Here is a 22,090-nt window from a genome sequence, read left to right as displayed (position 1 = left end):
GCGTGGCCAAAACTGGAAAAAAATGCAAAGAAAATAAGGAGACCTACAGGGGTTCCTATGACAGCCTCCCATGTAAATCGAGGAAATCTCAGGTCCCAAGACGTTGCGTTGTGACTTCGCACCGCAAGGTAGTGCAAAGGAGACAAGGGGACCTTAATAAATAGTTTAGTTCACTTGAGTATCAAAGTGTGCCCGCCTTGCACAGAATATAATTTTGTATTGAGTATTGGAAGGGGGAGGGTATTCTGTAGTAAAACTTCCATTTGGTTTTAGTATTGTACAAGTTCTTGAAATGAGTAGGGAATTGTTATATTGTTGAATGAATTTCCAATCTCTTCAACATGGCCAGTGACCTTGACTATGGCCATTTCACATTACAGTGAAGGAACCTCTTGGGCTCCATGATTCAGAAAACATGTCCAAAATTGAGAGTTGGAAGAACTGATGAGCTTACTTGCTAATTCTTAGCTAGAGGGATGCAACATCAATGACCAAGCAAATGATAGTATGTACTGCATACACCAAGTAATCGTATTTACTCAGTGAAAGCATACTATGCATAGAGAGGGGGACCTTTTCTCCTTTCTATTTTTACTAGCAATGAAGACTCAAATCACATGATCAGAATTGCAAATGGAAAAGGATGGTTGCAGGGTTTCAATGCACAAACAGTCAGGCTTGATGCGTTGGAGGTTACACGCATTCTGTATGCAGATGACCCATCAGTTCTTTGTGAACCAGCAGAGATTCAGATCAGGCATCTAAGGGCAATTCTCACCATTTTCAAAGGCATTTCTAGATTACAGTATGAAATGGAAAAATAATCTTCAATATTTTGGTGAACTCTCCAATACGTAGTGTATCTTAATTGTGTCGATTCTAGCAATGAATAACCTATTCCACCAAAACCTATAACTTTTGAGAAGACTATTGAGAGAATCGGACTGAAATGTTGTAGGTTGTCACTTATAATGCTAGTGAGAATGTTAAAGCGGGTGACATGATGATGGTGTGTGTGTGCCCACACATTCAATGAACTCCATGTGATGCATCAATTTGATGTTTGGTGACATATTCAAGATTAACTCATATGCTTTAGGTAATATAACCATCCTCTCCTCTAACTTTATTTGTACTTAATGCTTAATACTTACTCCCTCATCCCTTTTTACTTGTCAAATTTTGACTTGGCATACCTATTAAGAAAACAATGATTGGTATATTTTAAATATAATTTCTATATGTATTATCTTTTATAAAGGTAACATTTCTCCATACTTAGTATGTTGAAACAGAAGTATGAAGTAATTTCAATGTGTATTATCCAAAGAAGATAACGATTTAAATACAAGTAAGAAAAGACTAACTAAGGTAACCAAATATCTAAATCCCTAAGAATCAACTCAGAATATTATCTACCAGGAAACATATAATTTACGATTCTCTAACACTCCCCCTCAAGCTGGAACATAGATATTGATCATGTCCAGCTTGTTACAAAGGTAATCAACTCGAGTTCCATTCAACACTTATGTCAACAAATCAGCTAATTGCTCTCCTGTCTTCACATAGCCAGTTGAAATCAAATTTTCTTGAATTTTCTCACAAATAAAATGACAATCAACTTCAATATGTTTAGTTCTTTCATTATACACCGGATTTGAGGCAATATGAAGAGCAACTTGATTATTGCACCAAAGTTTTGTTGGAGTATGATGATTTAACCCAATTTCAGTTAAGAGATGATGTATCCACATAATTTCATACGTGGATTGCGACATAGCTCTGCACTCGGATTTTGCACTAGATCGAGATACAACACCTTGCTTCTTACTCCTCCACGATACTAGATTCCTTCTAACAAAGACACAATAGCCTGTTGTAGATCTTCAATCAATTTTGGATCCAGCCAAATCAGCATCTACAAAACACTCCACACGAGTATGACCATGATTGTTATACAATATGCCAAGTCCAGGAGCTCCTCTTAAGTAACATAGAATATGCTCTACAGCTTCCCAATGTTTTATCGTAGGTGCGGACATGAACTGACTTAAAACACTTACTGTAAAAGGCGATATCTAGACAAATCACAGTCAAATAGTTTAACTTCCCAACAAACCTTCTATATCTTTCTGGATCATCGAAAGATCACCATCATCTTTCATAAGATGTACATTGGGTGTACCACTGGAGTGTTGCAGGGTTTAGCTGCCAACTTTCCAGTGTCTGCAAGTAGGTCAAGAATATACTTTCTCCGAGACAAAAATTCCCTTCTTGCTTTTGTTCACTTCTACTACCAAGAAGTATTTCAACTGGCCCAAGTCCTTTGTATAAAATCTAGTATGCATAAAAGACTTGAGGGAGGAAATCCCTACATAATCACTTCTTGTAATAACAATGTCATCAACATATACAACAAGGAGGATAATGCATGTTGTTAATTGTCGGTTATTGATTGTCGACAGAAGACTGAATGATCACATTTACTCATTTTCAACCAAAAATCCTATACTACCTCATTGAACTTGCCAAACAAAGCTCGGGGACTTTGTTTCAAGCGATACAAGGACTTTTTCAAATGACAAACTTTCCCAGTGTGCAACAAAACCAAGTGGTTGCTCTATATACACTTCCTCCTTATGATAACCATGAAGGAATGCATTCTTAATATCTAACTGGTGTAAAGGCCAATTCTAAGAAGCAGCTAAAGAAATGAACAAGCGAACAAAAGTGAGTTTGGAAACTGCAGAGAAAGTGTCTGAATAATCTTCTTTTAGGTTTGAGCATATCTTTTAGCCACAAGGCTAGCCTTAAGTCTTGCTATAGACCCATCTAGATTAACTTTAACTGTGAAGACCCACTTACATCCCACTGATATTTTCCCTTGGGTAAATCCACCAAATCCCATGTGTGATTTTCCTCTAAGACATGTATTTCATCAAGCATTACATCGATTGTAGGAACTGTAGGGCTAGCTAAAATCAGATCACACACAAAATTATGATCAGGAGGAAGTCCAAGAAGAGTAAGAACTAGAAACAATATTTGTCGTCTTCTTGTTGTTTTTCCACATTCATAGTAACTGGCATCAACGTGTTGAATTCCTCTATGATTGCATGTACCTGTCCCAAGTAGACATATCGAATTCTTGTTTCTTTAAGTTGGTCAATCGAGACATCACATCATAGAATCGAGACATATCCAGTGTATAAAGCACGAGCCTTTTCTCAAACTGTACAACACGTCTGGAATGGGCGAAACAAGGGCATCAATTTGGAACCAATAGAACGCCATAGGAGATTACATAATTCAGCATCTACTTTCTCCAATTGTGTTTTGGTTTTTACATCTTCCTCACTAGTCTTTGCCTTTACATCTACCACATAAGTCTTCTTTGTTAAGTGATCTTGGACGCCTTGACCCTTGCACCATAGCTCAATCAACGAAGCCGAAGATAAATAGTTTGAAATTCCCAATAAAGTTCAGAAGTGATTATAGGGCTACAACTTCCAATCCCCATATTTTTAGAACCAAAAACATCACACCCAAAACACATTATGCTAAATTTGTCTTGGAAACAACAAAAAAAAACTTGATCATTGAGATCTGATTGTCAGAAAATTCAAATCTCGAAGAAAAAGTCACCGGGAACAACCTCAAAATAGTCAGATTCCAAATTCCGACGATCGAATCTAGTCAAAAAATGTATTAGCTTGGTTGGAATGGCTGGACGACCCCAACTGCCAAAAAACTTCTAAAAAAATGTGATCAGAAAAACCCTCATGCGCTGGCGCGTAACACAAATCTTGCCGAAAGCTACCACCTCTGATTGGTGCATGAGAGCGCGTGGGGTGGTGTTTTTTGGCGGTTCTGGTTGGTGTTTGGCCGTGGGAGCTTTCCAAGCCTCATGGTGGTGTTGGTTTTCACAAACACCCACCGAAAGAAAAAAAAATAACAAAATCAGACCCAACAATCACCGAAAATTGACAGACATAAGGTGACTTGTTTGTTCTCACCAATGCTCTAATACCATGTGAGAAATACATAAGAAAAATATTATTGAATTGTGTATGTAAATTGTTACATTGAGACCCTATTTATAGACACTACATTGGAATCATTTTCCAACTAAGATTCCTATTCTTATTCCTATTACTATATCTATTCTAAGTAGGAAATACTTATTTCTATTCTAACAATCACATGTCATATCCTCCAAAAGTGCATAACTTGGGAAGATCCAACACGCACCCATAACATTTTTGAAGAATCTGAGCGATGTAGCATCCAATGTGACTGATGTAGCATCTAATGTGACTGAGATATAATTCAATACACATTAAACTACTTATTAGGTCTAAAATGTATCACTTAACCGCCTCTTTTAGTTTGGAATAAAATTCAACAAAGTATTGCTAAAACAATTTTCCTAGACTTTGTAACGCAATATTTTCCATGTAGTTTCATCTAAGGTCTAAATTTCTTTATATGATTTCCAAAAATTCTTTATGAAAATTAGTGACGTTGCCAATTTTAGTGCGTGAATTAATTAAATTAAATTAACAAGACCTTCCTCAAATTTTTCCAAAGTGAAAAATTATTCTTCTAATGGAGCTTCAATAACCAATGGCGGAGCCAAGATTTTCACTAAGAGGATTCAAAATATGAAAAAGTAAACACAAGAAGAAGTCGAAGGGCATCCCACATTTACTACATAAACCTATGTTGCTCATACTCATATGCGCGTGTTTGATACGGGTGCGTTTCTAGAGATCGGATCCTTCATGATATTATTTTTAAGATTCGGCGATACAAATCCAGGTTTGGATACATATGCAGGGATTCAGCTAAAAATAATTCAAATATCTAAATCTAGAGTTATAAAAACCTAAATTATAATATATTGTGTGGAAAAAATTAGGAGAAAATATTGATCAAAAAAAGAATACTGAAGGACTAAGGAGATAAAAGGAAAAAGAGTGACATAAAAATTGATCTATACAAGCTATTTCATTTCCTTTAGTTTCACTTTAGTTTTTGTTTTGATTATAGAATTCATTGAATCTACACGCAATTTCACCATCGATTTTGTCAAAGTACCCAAAATCAATTGACCTGATCCGATATGGATCCCACACCTAGTGCCGTACGGGTGAATCACCAAAAATGAAGACTCTAAGCAACATACATATATACCTAAAATTTAATTTCAATCATGTATAAATAGTGCAATTTTCCACCGAAGGGCGTTGGGTCCATTGGGATGAACCCCCTTAGTCCTACATAGCTCCATCCCCATCCATAACCCTCCTATTCTATAGAATCTCAATGAAGGATACCAACAAAAACAGCATCTAAAATGGTTACCTAATCTCCAACTAGGCCCCTTTTAAGGAGAATATATCATGTCATTCAAGCAAGCTTAGATGTTTAAATTATAGAAGATGAGAGGATACCTTCAGTGTCACCTTCCACCGAGTGTGCTTGTTTTTATAATTCCAGAATTCATGATTAACAAGGACATACTGAATGGAGAAAATGACTAGTGCAAGGACAACATCATTTTCCATTCCAGAATCCATAAGCTGCATCGTGAAGTCAAGCACTGGAGATCAAAAATAGTGTGTAAGATAAACCCTACAGAAAAAGGCATAAAGAATCTAGTTGCACAATCGAACAAAATAGGCCGTCATGACTAATGACCAATGAAAATGAGACACCCAAACACATATTAGGTTAGACAGAAAAAGCGATATATCTATGTTTCTGCGACAGAAGCAATGGACACCCTTTGGTATAACAGCAATTAGAACACCAATAACTTCACATAAAATACAAACATGCCAAACATAATTGATAAACACAAGTAAATAAGTAAATACAACTAAAGAACATGCCTGAAAGTGTCAATTGACAATCATTCTGCTCACAGTCAATCAAAAGCATTTTCGCGAGCCGGCCAGAAAGCAACCACGATCCACTAAAGCAGCCCAAAAAACACAGAATAAGGTGTCCAGATAATTTTGATTTTCCAAGAATTATAGAAGTTTCTTGATGCAGTTTAAGACATCAGGCTAAACAGCAAACTATTAGAACAAAACTATGTTGTCCAAGGTATACTACACATCAGTTTTTGTGTAGATTGCAGACAACTAATATGTCTAAGAGAAGATTAAATTTTGAATGCAAGCAACAGTAACACAAAAAGTAAAATGTAGGTCAAAAAAGAGGTACTGATATTGATAGAAGCCCATTATCACCAAAAATTAAAATAGAAACTAATTGAAGTCTTCAACTTTCCTCTGGTTGGGAAGATTTTACTTTATTATAAAAGGTATCATGCCCTTCGCAACATAAACTTTTTTGATACTTTTGAGAGAGAGAATGACTGAATTTGGGTTTTGAATCCTCTGCACATTGAAAATTACTTTATAGTGATGATATCTATTTACGAGTATAACAAAAGAAAAACTCCATATTCGAAGTGCCCTTCACCATTCAGCCTTGTGCATCATGGGTGAAAGGGTTTGGCTTTGCAATCCTTGACATATATAATCAACCCATTCAGGGTCCAGGAGTGGATCAACAGAAAGAGTGCATGAAGGGAAAGCTCAAAGGACAGCAATGTAGAAATCAATTCATAGTACATTATTACTCAAAAGGTTATGGTCATAGTTGTTTATAGCAGTCAAAAGCCACTAGCACAACTGTAATCAGATTGTACACAACATGTTACAGTTAACAAATCACAAGTAAACCTGACAAATACACCAGATTGTGCCCAAAAAAATCATAAATGTTTAGTAGGACGGAAATTCCATTTGAAGTAAGAGAAAGGTGGATTCATCTGACCTCGATAAGCCATTGGAGTCAACTTTGAAGGGATTCGTCTTAAAAGCAACATCAAAGATATTTGCCTGGACTATCAACCTTGAAACATGATATGGTGAGCTGCAATAAGAAAAGTCGAAGAATTAAAAAACCTAACTCGAAAACTAAACGACAAATAATAATAAACTCCCTCATGGTAGATTCCGTCATTTATAGAACAGGGAGATAAACACAACTTGATAGCTATTTTAATTTCCTCTGACCACATAATGCTCATTCAATAACCCAACAGAACATAAACCTAAAGGCAGGTAATGTAAAAGTAATATAGCAGGATTCTCTTAAGAATTTTCAATTCAGTAGGCATAGAAAAGGAGCCAGAGAAGTAAACACAGTTAATGTTAATAACTTGATAGACAAAAAGGTTTACCATTTTAACATCTTTGCTAAAATCTTAACTCCCATTGACATCAACTCCACACCAGAGCAATCAGGAGACAGATTCTTGATAAAAGCACAAATGATTTCAGCCACATTAATACTGCAGTTGAAGAAGGGATTTTAGTCAAAGAAAAGACAGTATTTTACAGAGAATTTGAGAAATTTTTTTTGGTGATTATGTAACAACCATATAGGATAACATTCAATTGAAAACTGAGGGGGTCCATTAATGAACTATAGCCATACCGCAGGTGTTCTGTTGGTGAATTCATTTCATCGTGCATATAGCCACCAAGGTCCAGAAGAGAATAGCAAACACCCTAACCACACAATATTATCAGCAGCAAGAAAAATCAATGGCCAAAACAATTGTTGACATGCCATGAGAAACAGTTGGCAAATAGGATTACAAAAGTTTCATCATCAATATCTCAGCAAAGTTTCCATAGTGAGGAACCAACAATTTTCCATTGCTTGGAAACTTTCACACTAATGGGCATAAAATCACAAACTTTGTTATGGCCTACAGTTGTTCCTCAAAGTTAAAGCAAATATAGATGCAATCTGAACTCTTATTCTCAACCTCTCTAAGGTCAACTAACTCTTAATCCAGCCTCGAATAACTCACTCTCATGTTCTCAACCAATTTAAAGGATAAAGTTGAAAGTGAAAGAATCAACAAACACTTCCAATTCTGTAAAACATAAGGACTAGAGTGTAAATGCAGGAAAGTAAGAGTGAGCAACCATATTTGAGGTAACAATTGCATGTGTGAAATGGCTCAGAGATATGACTTATGAGGAGACACTTGCTGTTGCTGACTTTTTGAATCCACATAGCTACCTCTCTACTTTCCGATCTCTGATTGTCCAGAGGAAACTATTACACCTGCCAACTTCCTTATACTCTTTTCTTTTTAAACACAAAAAAGAACAGAGAGTTGAATGCAGAAAATTGGTCCTAAACAGAAAGGAGTCAATGACGTCCAGTTAAAACAAATAAGAAAGGTTGAGTTCCAGATCTTTCTCTCAGCTACACCCTTGACAAAAGTTATGTTACTTTGAAAACATGTGCATAGCTTTGGTTAAGACATAGGAGCACAGCCATCTATATTTGATAGCAACCAAGATATAATTAAAAAAAATCAAACAAGTAAATAGGAAACTAGGTAAAACAAAAGGATAGAAGTATAAATAAGATTGGGGAGAACAGAAAATTCCAAGATAACAAAAGTCCATCTGACAAGTAAAGTGGCAGTTAATCATCAGAATTTATCCACCGGGGAAGATAATGAACTCATACAGGAAAACCATACTAGACATGAATCCAAGAAAGGTTCAACAAGGAATTGATCCAAACCTAGCTAATCTAAAGTGGAAAGGATCGAAGAGAGATATTAGACAGAACATAGCGCATCTTTCGCTCATTGAGGACACGACCCTAGATAGAGCATAGAGGTCGAGGATTAGGATTGACGATTAGTAGGTAATTGAGCATTTCTTATTTTCCATACATATTATTATTAAGAAAGCTAATTATCTTATTCTTCAATATTTATTACTATAATGGTTCCTTTTAAGTTAACTACTTTACTGTTAGTACAACTCTTTTTTCAATATTTTCAGCATAGTTTTTTACTCCTGTAGTTCTTTTGAACATATTCTGCAAATTGATTTCTTTAGTCCAAGGTCTATCGGGAACAGCCTCTCTGTTGTGAGACTATACAGGGTATTATGTTGTTGACAGGACTTACTAGACATAAGGATCTAGTCACTAAATAGTTTGATGTCTAAGCAAGTTAGTGATTTCCCTCTCACTTGTTTCTACCCCTTTCAAAAAGGGAACAAAAATGAAGCAGTTATCTAACTCAACTCAAAGCTAGAGATAAGGACTGTCAAGAACATATACCGAGACAACACTTGATTTCATCCACCAATGTGGGATACTTAACACACTCCCTCACAACAAAGACTGGACATTTGAAACTTGAAGGGCATAACCTGGGGGGCTAGCACTGAGTACACTAAGAATAGGAATGGGTCTGTTTAGCTCTGGTACCACACTAAATTTGTGTGATCATTTCATCTAAAAGATTAAGTAGTTGAGAGGATACTTTTGAATTTATTAACAGCATCCTCAATACACCATGTCACGTGCAGCTTGATGTTTTTGTATGCTCTAATACCATGTTGAAGTGGGTGGTCACCCCATCTAAAAGCTAAAGCTATTAAAGAGAGTATACTTCGATTTATTTACGTATATGCCTTCACCACATCCCCACACATGCAAGTTTGATTCTATTTGATGAGCCAAGCACGTGGAAATTATTTTCCTAATAATGGGAGGTGATGAGACTGGAACACAGGAATTTTGTCTAGTCTGGTACCTTATTAACAAATGGACCATAAAACTAATTCAACACGAAAAGGTAGCTCATCAAGATTGCTCAAAGATCGTATAGGAAGACAACTCATTTCCTTTTGTTTGAGAGACTAGGTTATAGTCTCCTTAAATGGTTTTGGAAAATCCTCCTCTCATGATAACTTTTGGAATTGAATTAGACATAAGATCTATTTCTTCACATGGTAGCAGACCAGTGTTAGACCCATCAGACGCTTTCTTGTGTTTCTCAAAATTGAGCTCTTGTGTTATGTTATCACCCTCTAATTGTCCGATCCTGGCTGTGTGTGGAGTCATGTCACGTCCACATAGATTGAAATGGGTTGTGGCCCCTTTATATTGTCTTTGCCAATCCTTGAGTCATGACCTAACTTTTAAGGTTGAATTCAGCTCAAGTGCATATCTTCTCATATTGAATTTTTTACACCAGTTGTGGGTGTTTTAGGCTCCTTATATGGACTGGGTCTAACCTCACCTCATGAGCTGGTTTTGGGAATTGAATTAGGGTTGGCCAAGGTCCATTCTTATCAAAAGTATTTTAAAAGTTGCTTCATTCTCCCTACAATATTTGTCAATCTAGCAAGAAAACCAACTATTTTTTTATGACTGCAACAATGATTGAAGTTAAGCAAATATGGTTTGACGAAAATATAGAAACTTGTAAAGATAATTGTTTGGCAAGTTGTTGGAGTTTGTATATGCAAAATATCCAATGCCGAATAAGCTGAACTAGAGCCATTTAAGAGACTTCATCTATTTTGCAGCATAGTACAACTCAAATCTATTCAGAAATATCTTTTATTTATGTAATTTTCTCTCCTCTTACTCCATCAAAACCGCATCTCTTTTAACAAATAGAAACTTAAGAAAACATGAACTTAGAAACTAAGGAATAGTCTGATAAGAGTGTATAAAAATAATGTTAAATAGAGTATAGTAATATTGCTTGCATTAGTAGTGCTTGTATTAGTTTTGCTTCCAATAATTATACATAGATAATTTTTATGCAATGTTTGGTGTATTGTAAATTGCATTCATTGCATAAAAATATTAATTTAAAAAATATCATCCACAATTATGGTGGAAAAACTGTAAAAAGGGTTTTGAGGGATAATTGAGTCTTAACCATGCTAATGCACGCATTAAATCTCTTGCATTACTAATACCTAGAAATCCATGGTATTAATAACACACATTTTAATACACAATAGAGTGTATAATCAATGCAAGCATTAGTAGTTATATATAGGTTGAAAAGTGTACAAAACAAGGTACTATTAATACTCAAAGTTAATGCATGCATTATTTCTTCTAATACACTCTACCAAATGACCCCTAAGTGAAACAAAGAATACATCTTTGCATTCAACAACGTGAAACTGAACAAGCTTAGGCTTCGCATAGACATGAAAAGACTCATCACAAGGCTGGTCTTTCCAAAACACTTGTTTTGAGTATTTGACTTGTTTTCTCTGAAAGCATGGTAGAAGTGGAGCAAGCTTGTTGAGATGAACACCTTGTAATTGGATTGGTGTAATTACTAGGGTAGCAAGTAGTAGTAATTACATGTTACGTAAGACTTTTTATTTTTTATAACCTAATTACAATGTTATTCCATGTCATTTTGGCTGCACACGTATAATTACATATATTTTAAATTTTTGAAATGAAGTTAACAATAATGATAAAATAAACCTTTTTAGATTAAAAAAAATTAATCTGTAACAAATACGTGCATATAAAAATATAAATTTTATTAATTACTAGGTATTTAATATGCATATTTTAAATATATATATATATTCATTAATTATAAATTGATAGCTACTATCATAAAGAGCAATCAGTATCTTCCCACACATGAATATAATCGAATTTGTGATTTGTTCCATTCAAAATAATAAAAGAACATATGAGTTTTTGAAAACATTTTTCTATAACAAAATACTTGTACTAATTATAAAAAGAAATAAAACCAGCAAAAAAACACAAAATTGTTTAAAATAGATGCTCCTATATTTGAAATGATTGAAATAAGAGTATACAATAATCATCCCTCCTTTCAGTTTATGTGATACCTTTTTTTAGTCCGTCCTAGAAAGAATGACACTTCTAGATTTAAAAACAATTAACTTCATACTTCCCAATATACCCTTATGAGAATCTTTTATGACCACAAATATTATGGCATGTGAAAGGCTATAGCCACACAAATACTATGGCATATTTTACAGCACAAGTTTCGAATGTCTTCATTTCCTTCCTAAACTCCATGCCGGTTCAAATTATATCGCATAAATTGGACAGGCGGGAGTAAAATGCTTGAAAGACTAGAATAAAGGAGAATTTGAAAAATCACCTGGGAATTACCAATAACTCTTAACTCCTCTTGAGAATTGGAAAGTGTAATTACTCCCCCTTAATCACATCCTATTCCATGCAGACCATGTAATACACCAGACAAAACAATCCAAAATTGTGTAATTTTACATTCAGTAATACCCAGATCCAATTACAAGGTATCCTTCCCAAAGAGTCATTACTGCAGCCCTTATTGCAGTTGACAAAGTACCATATTAATGGTAGAAAGAAATGGACAGCAGAAAAGGACTAAGAGAACTAAGATTTCAGAAGTAGCATAGCAAACATCAATTGCAACCACCAGTGCAAATGGATACAAATGTATCACCCGTCATCAGGCACACTAAATCAACTAGAAAACAGTGTAAATGCATTTATATGGATGCAATGACACGAAGGAACAAATCTCTTCGCTTAGATTGGGCAGTTGCAATAGATGTATCAAAATCACCATGCAAAGAAAAATTAATTGTGTGGATTACCATGTTGAAAGTCACAAGCCGGCTGAGAAATCCAAGAGTCATAACAATTTCACTGGTTTTCTCCAAGTACAGCCCTTGGGCCAAACGCAAAAGCAGCACTACTATCCCAGATTGCGGGAACTACAAATTAGCAAGTTACAATTACTGAAGCTGAATATACAAGAGAAAAGGTTTGAATTTCAAACTCCTAACACTAGATCACAACAATTTTTTATCAGAAAGAAGAGAAAATGGAGACAGCAGCAGAGAGATAGAATGTGTGTTTTTTTACATAAGAAAATCCCAAAATCAAATTAAAGGATAGTTAAAACACAAGCAATACAAAAAAGAACTAAAAGAATATCCTTTCAACAACAAAAGATCATTCTGAAGCATTCACATTATTGTGTAAAACGGTCAGCAAAAGATAAAAATGGTAATGCTGACAAAGTGAAGGATGAGATTGTATATGAGTTCTTACTGACAGAATATTAGCAGCAAAATATGATGAAATTTTAAATAATTCATATTCCTCTAATTATTTTACTTTGCTCATTACCCTGGGGGGGAGGGGGAGGGCGGGTAAGATTTCATTTTCTCTTATGTTCTAGCTTTATAGAAAACCAACCTCAGTTACAGGATAATTTTGGACAAAACCTTAGCTAATTTTTTAGCAACATGACCCATAATTATATAAAATAACTGGGTAAACTTTTAGATCTTCAGCACAACAAAAACATGAGAGAGAATTGTTTACATGCCAAGTAATCCAGGATGAATTAACTTGCTGACTAGCTAATCTTAAAATAAAAGATTAGATATTGAAAAGGCCTATGACCATGTGAATCGGGGCTATCGATTGAGTGTCTTGAAGCAGATGGGATTTGGGGAAAGATGGCTGAAGTGGATCAATTTTTGTCCTAAAACTATCAGGTTCTCTATTTAGTGAATGGAGAACCTATTGGTTTTTTTCCCTTAGAAAGAGGACTCTAACAAAGGGATCCTTTATCTCCTTTCTTGTTCATACTTGCAATGGAAGGACTTAGCAACATGATGAGAGTAGCAATTCATAACAACTGGTAAAGGGGCTTCAAAATTGGAGAGAGTGACCTAGAGATATCTCATCACTATCATTTTTTGTGAAGCTGTAGTGGAGCAGGTTAGCTATGAGTCATGCTGGTGGTTTTTGAAGCCATTTCTGGTCTAAAGGTGAATTCGAGAAAAAGCATCATTTTCCCTATCAAAGAGGTCAAGTGTGCTTGGATGTTGTGTGGATCTTCTGCCATGTGAGTACTTACGCATGCCTTTAGGCAGGAAGTTCAAAGAGGTCGAGATAAGGGATAGAATTATAGAGAAGTCTGAAAGGAGACTAGCCAAATGGAAGTCACAATACTTATCTTTAGGAGGAAGGATCACACTGATTAATTCAGTCTTGGATTCCTTGCCCACCTATGTGATGTCCTTGTTTCTCATCCCGGACAGTGTGGTGGAAATACTTAACAGATTAAGAAGGGATTTTTTGTGGAAAAGGAGTAAAGAAGGAAAGGGTTACAATCTGGTAAAATGGGAAGTGACTCAATCTAGCAAAGGCCAAGGGGGACTAGAAGTAAGAAATCTGAAGACCCAAAACAATAGCCTTTTGATGAAGTGGCTTTGGAGATTTTGTGAAGAAGAGTCTTCTCTTTGGAAGCAAGCAATTATATACAAGTATGGGCAAACCAAACCCTGGTGCACAAATGAGCAAAATACAACATATGGGGTGGGTGTCTGGAGAGCAATCAGAGCACAATGGCCGAAGTTGCAGAAGAACTCAAGGATTAGGGTGGGCAATGGCCTCAAAACCGGGTTCTGGAAGGACAATTGGCTAGGCGAAGCTCCATTGCAGGACGAATCCCATATCTTATGATGTAATGTGAGAATACAGAGATAAATGTTGCCAAATGTTGGTCTAACCAGGGCTGGAATTTCAGTTTCAGAAGACATCTAAATGATTGGGAAGTGGAAAGGGTGGCTAGTTTGCTAAACGAAGTGGAAGTTTTTGATGGAACCACAATGGAAGCTGACAAGCTAAGGTGGAGACACACTACAGAAGGCAGTTTCTCTGTTAAAAATTTGTACAAGAGGGAATATAATGTTATGCAAGAGGAAGAGCTAATGATATGGAAGAATGTATGGAAGAATATAGCTCCAACCAAGATGAGAGGTTTCACTTGGCTAGTAGTTAAAAATGCATGCCTTACTCATGAAGTACTACAAAAGAAGGGGAGAGTAGTGGTGACTAGGTGTTTTTTGTGCAATGAAACAAGAGAGGCAAATAATCACCAGTTCCTACACTGTAAGTTCACTACTCAAGTGTTGAATCTGTTTTTCAGTCTCACAAAGACAACATGGACAATGCCCTGATCTGATGAGCTGTTGGATTAGAAGAGGCGGAAGCAAGAGTCAGAAAATATGGTGGAGGATAATACCCTCATGCATATGGTGGACAATTTGGAAAGAGAGAAATGGAAGGTGCTTTGAAGACAAGATCAGGTCCATTCATGATGTGAAATGGAAGTGTCTGGAAACCTTATTTTTGTTGGTGTAAAAAAAATGTATAGAGGAAGTAGAAGAGTTGGTTGATTTTCTAGGTACTTCGTAAAGTTTAGATTTGAATCTCACTGCCCAGTAACATGTTTTTGGTGGTGGCCAGCAGTCCTAATGCTGAAGAATACAACAGTACTAATTCTCAAAAAAAAAAAAAGGTAAATTGAGTTATTTTATTTTAATCGTTAAAGTGAGATTAAGAAGGAAAAAAAAGATCATTTCCTACTTATTCATTAGTTAAAGTGATTTAAAAAGAAAATAAACAAGAATTAATTTTTTTAATAATAATTTTTTTTGGAATAGCATATGTTTAAAAAGAAAAAGAAATACTATTATTCTCCGTAGGAAGAGGACATTTGTGACCCATTAAGTAACAATGAGGCCATTTTTGGACCGAACTATTAATTAAGGACATTTTTGTTAATTTCACATAGCTTAAGGACATTTATTACCCTTTTGCGTTAATTTTTTTGAAAAAAAAAGTACCCTTTTCCGTTAATACAATTACTACTTTACCAGTTCGGAAAAAAGAATCCACTTCATATCATATCCATTATGGACTTTGCATCAATGTCATATAGAAGAAACATAAAGCAGTCCGATATTAACATCTAAAAATTCTCTAAAAATTGAAGTTTGGCTGTGTCAACAATAAAATTTTGCAAAACCAACAAAGACATGCATCAACAAGAAACTAATACCAAGTTACGCATGAAAATGAAGATGAATGCAGCATAATTAGCTCCTAAAAATTACAACTTTCGAAAAATCAGGGTAAGCTTGCTCCCATAGCTAGTGGTAGAAAGAATTGAACAGTCAAAGAAGTATAATAGTGAAATGAATGAAATAGCAGTTATAGTTACCTCCCATCTGACTAGAGCAATATCCCTATCAATCATCTTTAACAGATGGCCACGGGTTCCACTAGGAATGACCAGCCCCTCAATACCAGGAAGATGTAATGGTTGGACCACCATAACAGTCTGAGAAGCATCATTCACAATTGCACAGCTACTGATGTCAACAGGAGACGACAATCCAGTGGACTTGTCTAGAAAATTAAATCTGTTCAAGACGCATACATAATTTCTCACAACACATTCTACAAGCAACATAAATGAAAGGATCCTTCATGATTCCTCGGAAAGAGAAAGTTACTTACACACATTCCGCAGGCCACGCTCCTTCACAAAGTGCAGTTAACAACTGTAAAAGTTCAGCAGTTCTAAATGGGAATTCACCCTCCAAGCTGCAAAGAAGGCACCTGATAGGACCATCAACAAAACTTTCCCTATCCCAAAACTGAGTACAAAGGGACTCCTGCACAAAATAAGGCAATAGTCACCCTGTATTAATGAGAGAAAATATGAATTTGAAGGCTCAAAAACACAACAATCATCCAAACCTCTCCTTGATAAATTTTGCAAAGAATATCCAAAATCAATTTCAGGTTACCATCCTCTAGCTGCAAAACAGGAAAGGCATGACAATTAAGATATGCTTATTCCTTCAAAAAGCAATGAAGTCTTTGAAATTAAATAACCTGGAGATTGATCTCATAAGATGCAATAAATGCTGATAAAAATGTCCGCAAAACACTTCTAAAACCAGTAATTGGGCCCTGAAAAAACTAATAAATATCAAAGCAAAGATAAAATGATATAATGCACCACCTGAATACTTTAGAAAGGTAAGTGGGTGAAATATAATTTTTATATAATGAATATACAAGCAATTCACTCACATCAAAATCCCTCAGTATATCATTTTCAATAATTTCAAGAAAAGAACTCAATGATCCAGCTTCAAAAGCTTGGCGGACATAACCAATATGATCGATCTCCTGAAACAGCATTAAGACATGCAAAACAATCTCAAAACATTACAGCTATTGGAGAAAGCACAAGCAAGTCAATTACGCAATATGAAGCACAACAGACCATCAGTATACTGTTTTCTTCTTTTCCTGGAAGAGATGAAATTAGACAGAGAAACACTGCCCATGCCAAAACCAATGGTCCCGATTCTTTGTTTTCGAAAACATCAAAAGTGGATACCATAGCATCAATTTCTTCCACCTCCGACAAAGAAAAAGTAACATAACCATGCCTGATTTTGAAAAAAGGTAGTCATTAAGTCAATAAGGAAATAGGACAAACATACCTAAGCAACAACGATAAAAGTGAACAGAAAATCTTGAGAGAAGTTAAGAACCCATAAGAACATGAAAAAACAAGACGGAGGTTTATAGCTAACCAGTACTATTTGATCTTCCCTCCAATGGGGTCAGTCATCCAGCAGAAAAGCCATGCAATTGCCCTCCATAATTAGAATTAGATATCACACAATTTCCAACATGAATTAGAGAAAAAGCTATTCATACTCCAAAGGAGTTGCACTAGACTGCAGTTCATTGAATCATCCGAGACCATAATTGTGATAGTGATACATCAGTGCATATGATGTGTTAAAGAATCTCGTAGTTTAAATGATTTCCACTATGAAATGTTGTTTTACTTATTCACAGATGTGCCAACAACAAGAATCTAGTTTTGGTGAGCAGCTAGTGACATTAAATATAGTTAGTCAAAAAATATAAAAAGGATATTTTGGACCGGGCATGCAGAGGCTGGTTATAGGGGATTCGCAGAGGGGTAGAGGTAGCTGAAGAAGTATTGAGGAGAGATGATTAGACAAGATATGATGCAGCTTTATATTACCGAAGAGGCGAGGACATGACTCTAGATAGGAAGGAGTGGAGCTCGCAGATTAGGGTAGACTAGATAGACGGATAGTAGGGGTGGAGGGCGTCTTGTCTGGTCAAGGTTTAGGTTTGTTAGAGCATGTCTTAGTACTAGTTGTACCCTTGTAGTTCTTGTCATATGTTATTGTATTTGATTATCAATATTTTACTGTTGTTAGTGTTTTCTTGTGGAGAGTTTGCACTATTTTCTTATTAATGACTATGCTTTCTTCAATGTTTTCTTCTTATTCTAATTGGTTTTGATGCACTTAAGCCGAGAGTCTTTAATAAACGGCATTTCTATCTCCACGAGGTAGCGGTAAAGTTTGCATACACTATACCCTCCTCAAACCCCACTAAGTGGGATTTCACTGGGTTTGTTGTTGTTGTTGTTGTTGAACATAAGGACTGGCATAAACAAAAAGAGATAATAATCTTTAACAGCTCCACAGACAGCACCAAAGTTGATGCAACTCCTGGTATGAAGCAATGATCCTAATTGACTTGGCTAATCAAATCCAGGCAGTAGTATTTATTGCTCTCACACAAAGCAATGAGATTACATAATTTGTTTGGCTAATCTAATTTTGGCCAAAGAATTTCACTACAGTACCTCTACTGCTCCACAACAGTTCACCAAATTTAGTTTGTTTAATAGGTTATTCATATGTTATTAATTAACATATCGAGACCAAATATTTCTCAAAAAAGAAACATGTAAAAACATTACTCAAAGTCATTTAGCACATAACCCAGAAACAAAGTCTGTACACCTAATTAATGTTAAGAATGCAAATATTTTCTTTAAAGTATGAAAGCTAAGCTGAAGAAATGGAATGCAAACTGTTAGAACATGAATATGTTTATACAATCCTATTAGAATATGAATAGGTTTATACAATCCTATCAGAATAGGAATAGGTTTATACGATCCTATATAGAATAGGAATAGTAATACCAATAGAAATAGGCATCGTAAATAGTATCCTACTTGGTAAAAAAATTCTATCTAGTGTATATAAATAAGGTGTCAATGTAATGATGTAGACACAACAACAATTCAATACTATTCTTTTCCTATATTTCTCACACAAACAACTATCGAAATTTAAAAATAAAGAAGATAGAGATAATGAACCAGAGTTTAATACTGGATAACTTACAAGAATTGAGCGCGTATTTATTGAGGATGAAATGTTACAAAAAGCTAATTTTATATGGAAAGCTAAGAGGCAACTAAATATGAAGAGATTTAATGGAGGCAAATGTCAAGAACTTTATGGTTGAAGGAGACAAAAACACCATGTTTTTTCAAGAAAATGGCCAACTCTCACAAAGATTTAACCATATTGATAACAAGGAAGTTCAAGGGAAGTTATTACTGATCCTAAAGATATAAAAATGGAAATCGTAGGCTACCATCAGGATCTTTATGCTGAAACTGAAACGTGGAGGCCTGACTGGTAGGTCTTTCATCACAGCGGAGGAGAAAGAGTGGCTGCAAAGAGACTTTGATGAAACTACAGTTTTGGAAGGGTTGAAACTCTACGTGGTTGATAAAGCCCCTGCATTTTTCGTGCTTGTTGAACCTTGGGAAGGCATATGATCATGTCAAATGCAACTTCCGAAACTTCATTATGAGAGCATGTGTTTATCATACAGGTGGAGAAATTGGATAAGATATTGCAATCTACAATTAGACAATTGTTCTTGTGGATGAATGGTAGCCCTTATGGACCTTATGAGGTTTTGGGTAGTTCATGGGGTTCTTTGGTGCCCGACAATGCTCCTCTCTCCTGCAACAAGTGCCCTGGTCTCTTTAGACCAGTCAAACATGCTCTTCTATCTAAGATCATTCAACTACCATCCATCGCTCTAGAAACCAGTGATAACAGCACAGCGAATTTTACATGATCGAATCCCTCCTCTAAACTTTGAATTTATTGCCATTGTTCTGCAAATTCATGTTACACTGATAATGTTCTTAAGATTTGCAACACTATATCTTTTTCCATGATTGAAAATAGATTTCTCTCTGTATGCAGTGCTAGAAGCACTTTTTTCATTGTGTAGTTACCAGTGAGTTTCTGGAATAAAGAATTTCAACACCACTTTTATTTTTGGTGGTTGTGCACTAGCCACTATTCCAGCAAGAGTTCAGCACCAACTTCTAATTTTTTTAAGTATGCAAATTCAAGTTGGTTTCTCCATGTTGAGTTTGAAAGGATGTTAGAATATTAAGTGCATATGTATTTAGATTCATACACGTCTATACTTGAATAAGAAAGATCATAGAGAATATTCTATAGGACACTATATAATATTGTATACTTAATTACAAATATCGCACTTCCCTAAGCTTAAACAGAGGGATGCGTATGTATCATACTCTACATAATCCAAAATTCATATTTCTTGAGCACCTCTGGTACATTATTTCTCAGGGCAATGAGAAGCTTTTTATATTTCACATGTGATAGCAGAATATATTGGAAGAGGGTGGAAAACTAGAAACATTAGTATTCCTTGTAGTGTGGTCTTTGGAGAAACATTATGCAGTGGTGAGAGGATCTAAGTGGTAATATAACTTCCAAGACATGGGAAAGAAGTAGGCTTAATTATTGGGAGCACATGTGGTGTGGGTATAACATTCAGAGATTACTTTAAATAAATTGAAATAACTAGGAAGGTCATTTTTGGTAAATTTCTTAAAATTACAGTTTTACCCCTCCCTATAATTGCCACGGGTAATTTTTTATCAACCGGTGAAGTTGATTTGGGGATTTTGGAGCTATTCATTAACTACGGTTGTTTAGTTGACGGATAATTTTAAATAATTAATTTGATTGGTGGTTAATGGACTAAAATATATTAAATGATCCTAATGATGAAAAAGGGGTAATAAAGACAACTTCCACTATTTGGTTTGGTGTATTACAAATAATATGCATTGCATAATACCTAAAAAAAATTATTTACAATATACTCCATATTCTATAGTTTTATACACTTTCATGGGCAATTGTATCTATAACCATGCTAATGTATGCATTAATAAACTTGATATTGTTAAGACCTGGCTTGTTATGTATTAGTTATACATAGGATAGTACCAAATAGGGTGTATAACTAATATTTACATAGGTTGAAAAAGTGTATCAAATTATCAAATGACCCCTTTGTGTATATTGGAGTTTTCCCCATCGTTAATGAATTTACTCCTTGACTAAAAAAAATTACAACAGTAATAGTAAGCATGGAGCTAATGAACTGTTAACAACAACCTGAACGGAGTTTCATCATGAACCATCTGCAAAAGATTTTCCAAATCCAAAGTTTCTATGAGGATAAGCAGCAGCTGCAGTTTGGCATGATAAATAGAGGAAACTGCTTCAGCAGATACAGCCAACCTCCCAAAATTATAAGAATTTGAAATGAATCCCTGAAATAATTGTGCTAGGATCAGCAAATATGCAAGTCTAAGAGATAAGAACTCCAACTAAAGTTTCAAGGAAGTACCTCATAAAGTAAGCACAATTTTTTCCACAGTTCACCCGTGCAGGGGCAGAACTCGTAAAATATGAGGAAAAGAACATCCAGTACAACATTGTCTTCAGTTACTATTTCTTCAGCCCACAAAGTATAAAGGTCAACATCCTGTTTTGCATGAGAAGGCAGGTACTTCAATCTTTGAAATAATTAACAAGAACGGATTGCACTAAAAATGAAAACAAAGAAGAAAGTACGAACTAGAACTCTGATATATAGCATTTAGACGATGATGGAGTCTATCTAAAATGCTGAAACCTTGTCACCAAGCTAATTCAGCCATTCATGTAATAAGACAGAAAACTAAAATTTATCTAATGCAACCAATAAATTAGAATTTCTAATTTAAGAAGAGTAGCTTATGTGATAATCAAAGTACAGAACTTTTTTGACATGGCTTCCAAATTAACATTTGTATGTTTCCCTTGATGTCCTAGTAGCAACAAGTTTATTATCTCCAAATTCATTTAGTAGAAAGTCATAGAAGTCCAGATCTCACATTTGACTCCATGTTTCTTCAATCCTCACCTTTTACTTGTTGCTTCATAAGTTCTTTTTACTTCATATTAATTCATCCCGATCCAACAGTGCACACCTTTCTTTTTTCCTTTCTCTTTGATAGATAAAAATGTATTCCTTTCTAATACACAAGTATGTATATGATTATCTTATTAGTAGAAAGGGGATTATCAAAATTGGGTGATTGTGCAGAAGA

At 35.2% G+C, this 22,090-nt stretch overlaps 1 protein-coding gene across 5 annotated transcripts in view; it reads right to left on the bottom strand.

Annotated features, from left to right (window-relative positions):
- Positions 1-22,090, bottom strand: part of LOC101245721 (uncharacterized) — a 55,109-nt gene that overhangs the window by 23,098 nt on the left and 9,921 nt on the right. For 2 of the 5 annotated variants that reach the window (XM_010314721.4, XM_010314723.4), the window contains exons 6-19: positions 21,346-21,483; positions 21,111-21,268; positions 17,024-17,192; positions 16,828-16,926; positions 16,627-16,713; positions 16,489-16,548; positions 16,246-16,403; positions 15,947-16,148; positions 12,519-12,638; positions 7,522-7,595; positions 7,265-7,375; positions 6,856-6,954; positions 5,901-5,983; positions 5,460-5,608 (exon numbers count right to left, since the gene is read on the bottom strand). In XM_010314721.4, coding sequence (XP_010313023.2) covers positions 5,460-5,608; positions 5,901-5,983; positions 6,856-6,954; positions 7,265-7,375; positions 7,522-7,595; positions 12,519-12,638; positions 15,947-16,148; positions 16,246-16,403; positions 16,489-16,548; positions 16,627-16,713; positions 16,828-16,926; positions 17,024-17,192; positions 21,111-21,268; positions 21,346-21,483 — 1,707 coding nt within the window. Of the gene's footprint in view, positions 1-5,459; positions 5,609-5,900; positions 5,984-6,855; positions 6,955-7,264; positions 7,376-7,521; positions 7,596-12,518; positions 12,639-15,946; positions 16,149-16,245; positions 16,404-16,488; positions 16,549-16,626; positions 16,714-16,827; positions 16,927-17,023; positions 17,193-17,339; positions 17,474-21,110; positions 21,269-21,345; positions 21,484-22,090 lie in introns of those variants that run through there. The other 3 variants (XM_004250746.5, XM_010314724.4, XM_069291657.1) reach the window with 2 other exon arrangements.

This window comes from Solanum lycopersicum, chromosome 11 (genome assembly GCF_036512215.1).
Source record: "Solanum lycopersicum chromosome 11, SLM_r2.1".
In the NCBI taxonomy this organism is placed as follows: domain Eukaryota; kingdom Viridiplantae; phylum Streptophyta; class Magnoliopsida; order Solanales; family Solanaceae; genus Solanum; species Solanum lycopersicum.
The sequence above is the reverse complement of the archived record's forward strand: the minus strand, read 5'-3'. Positions and strand labels throughout refer to the sequence as shown.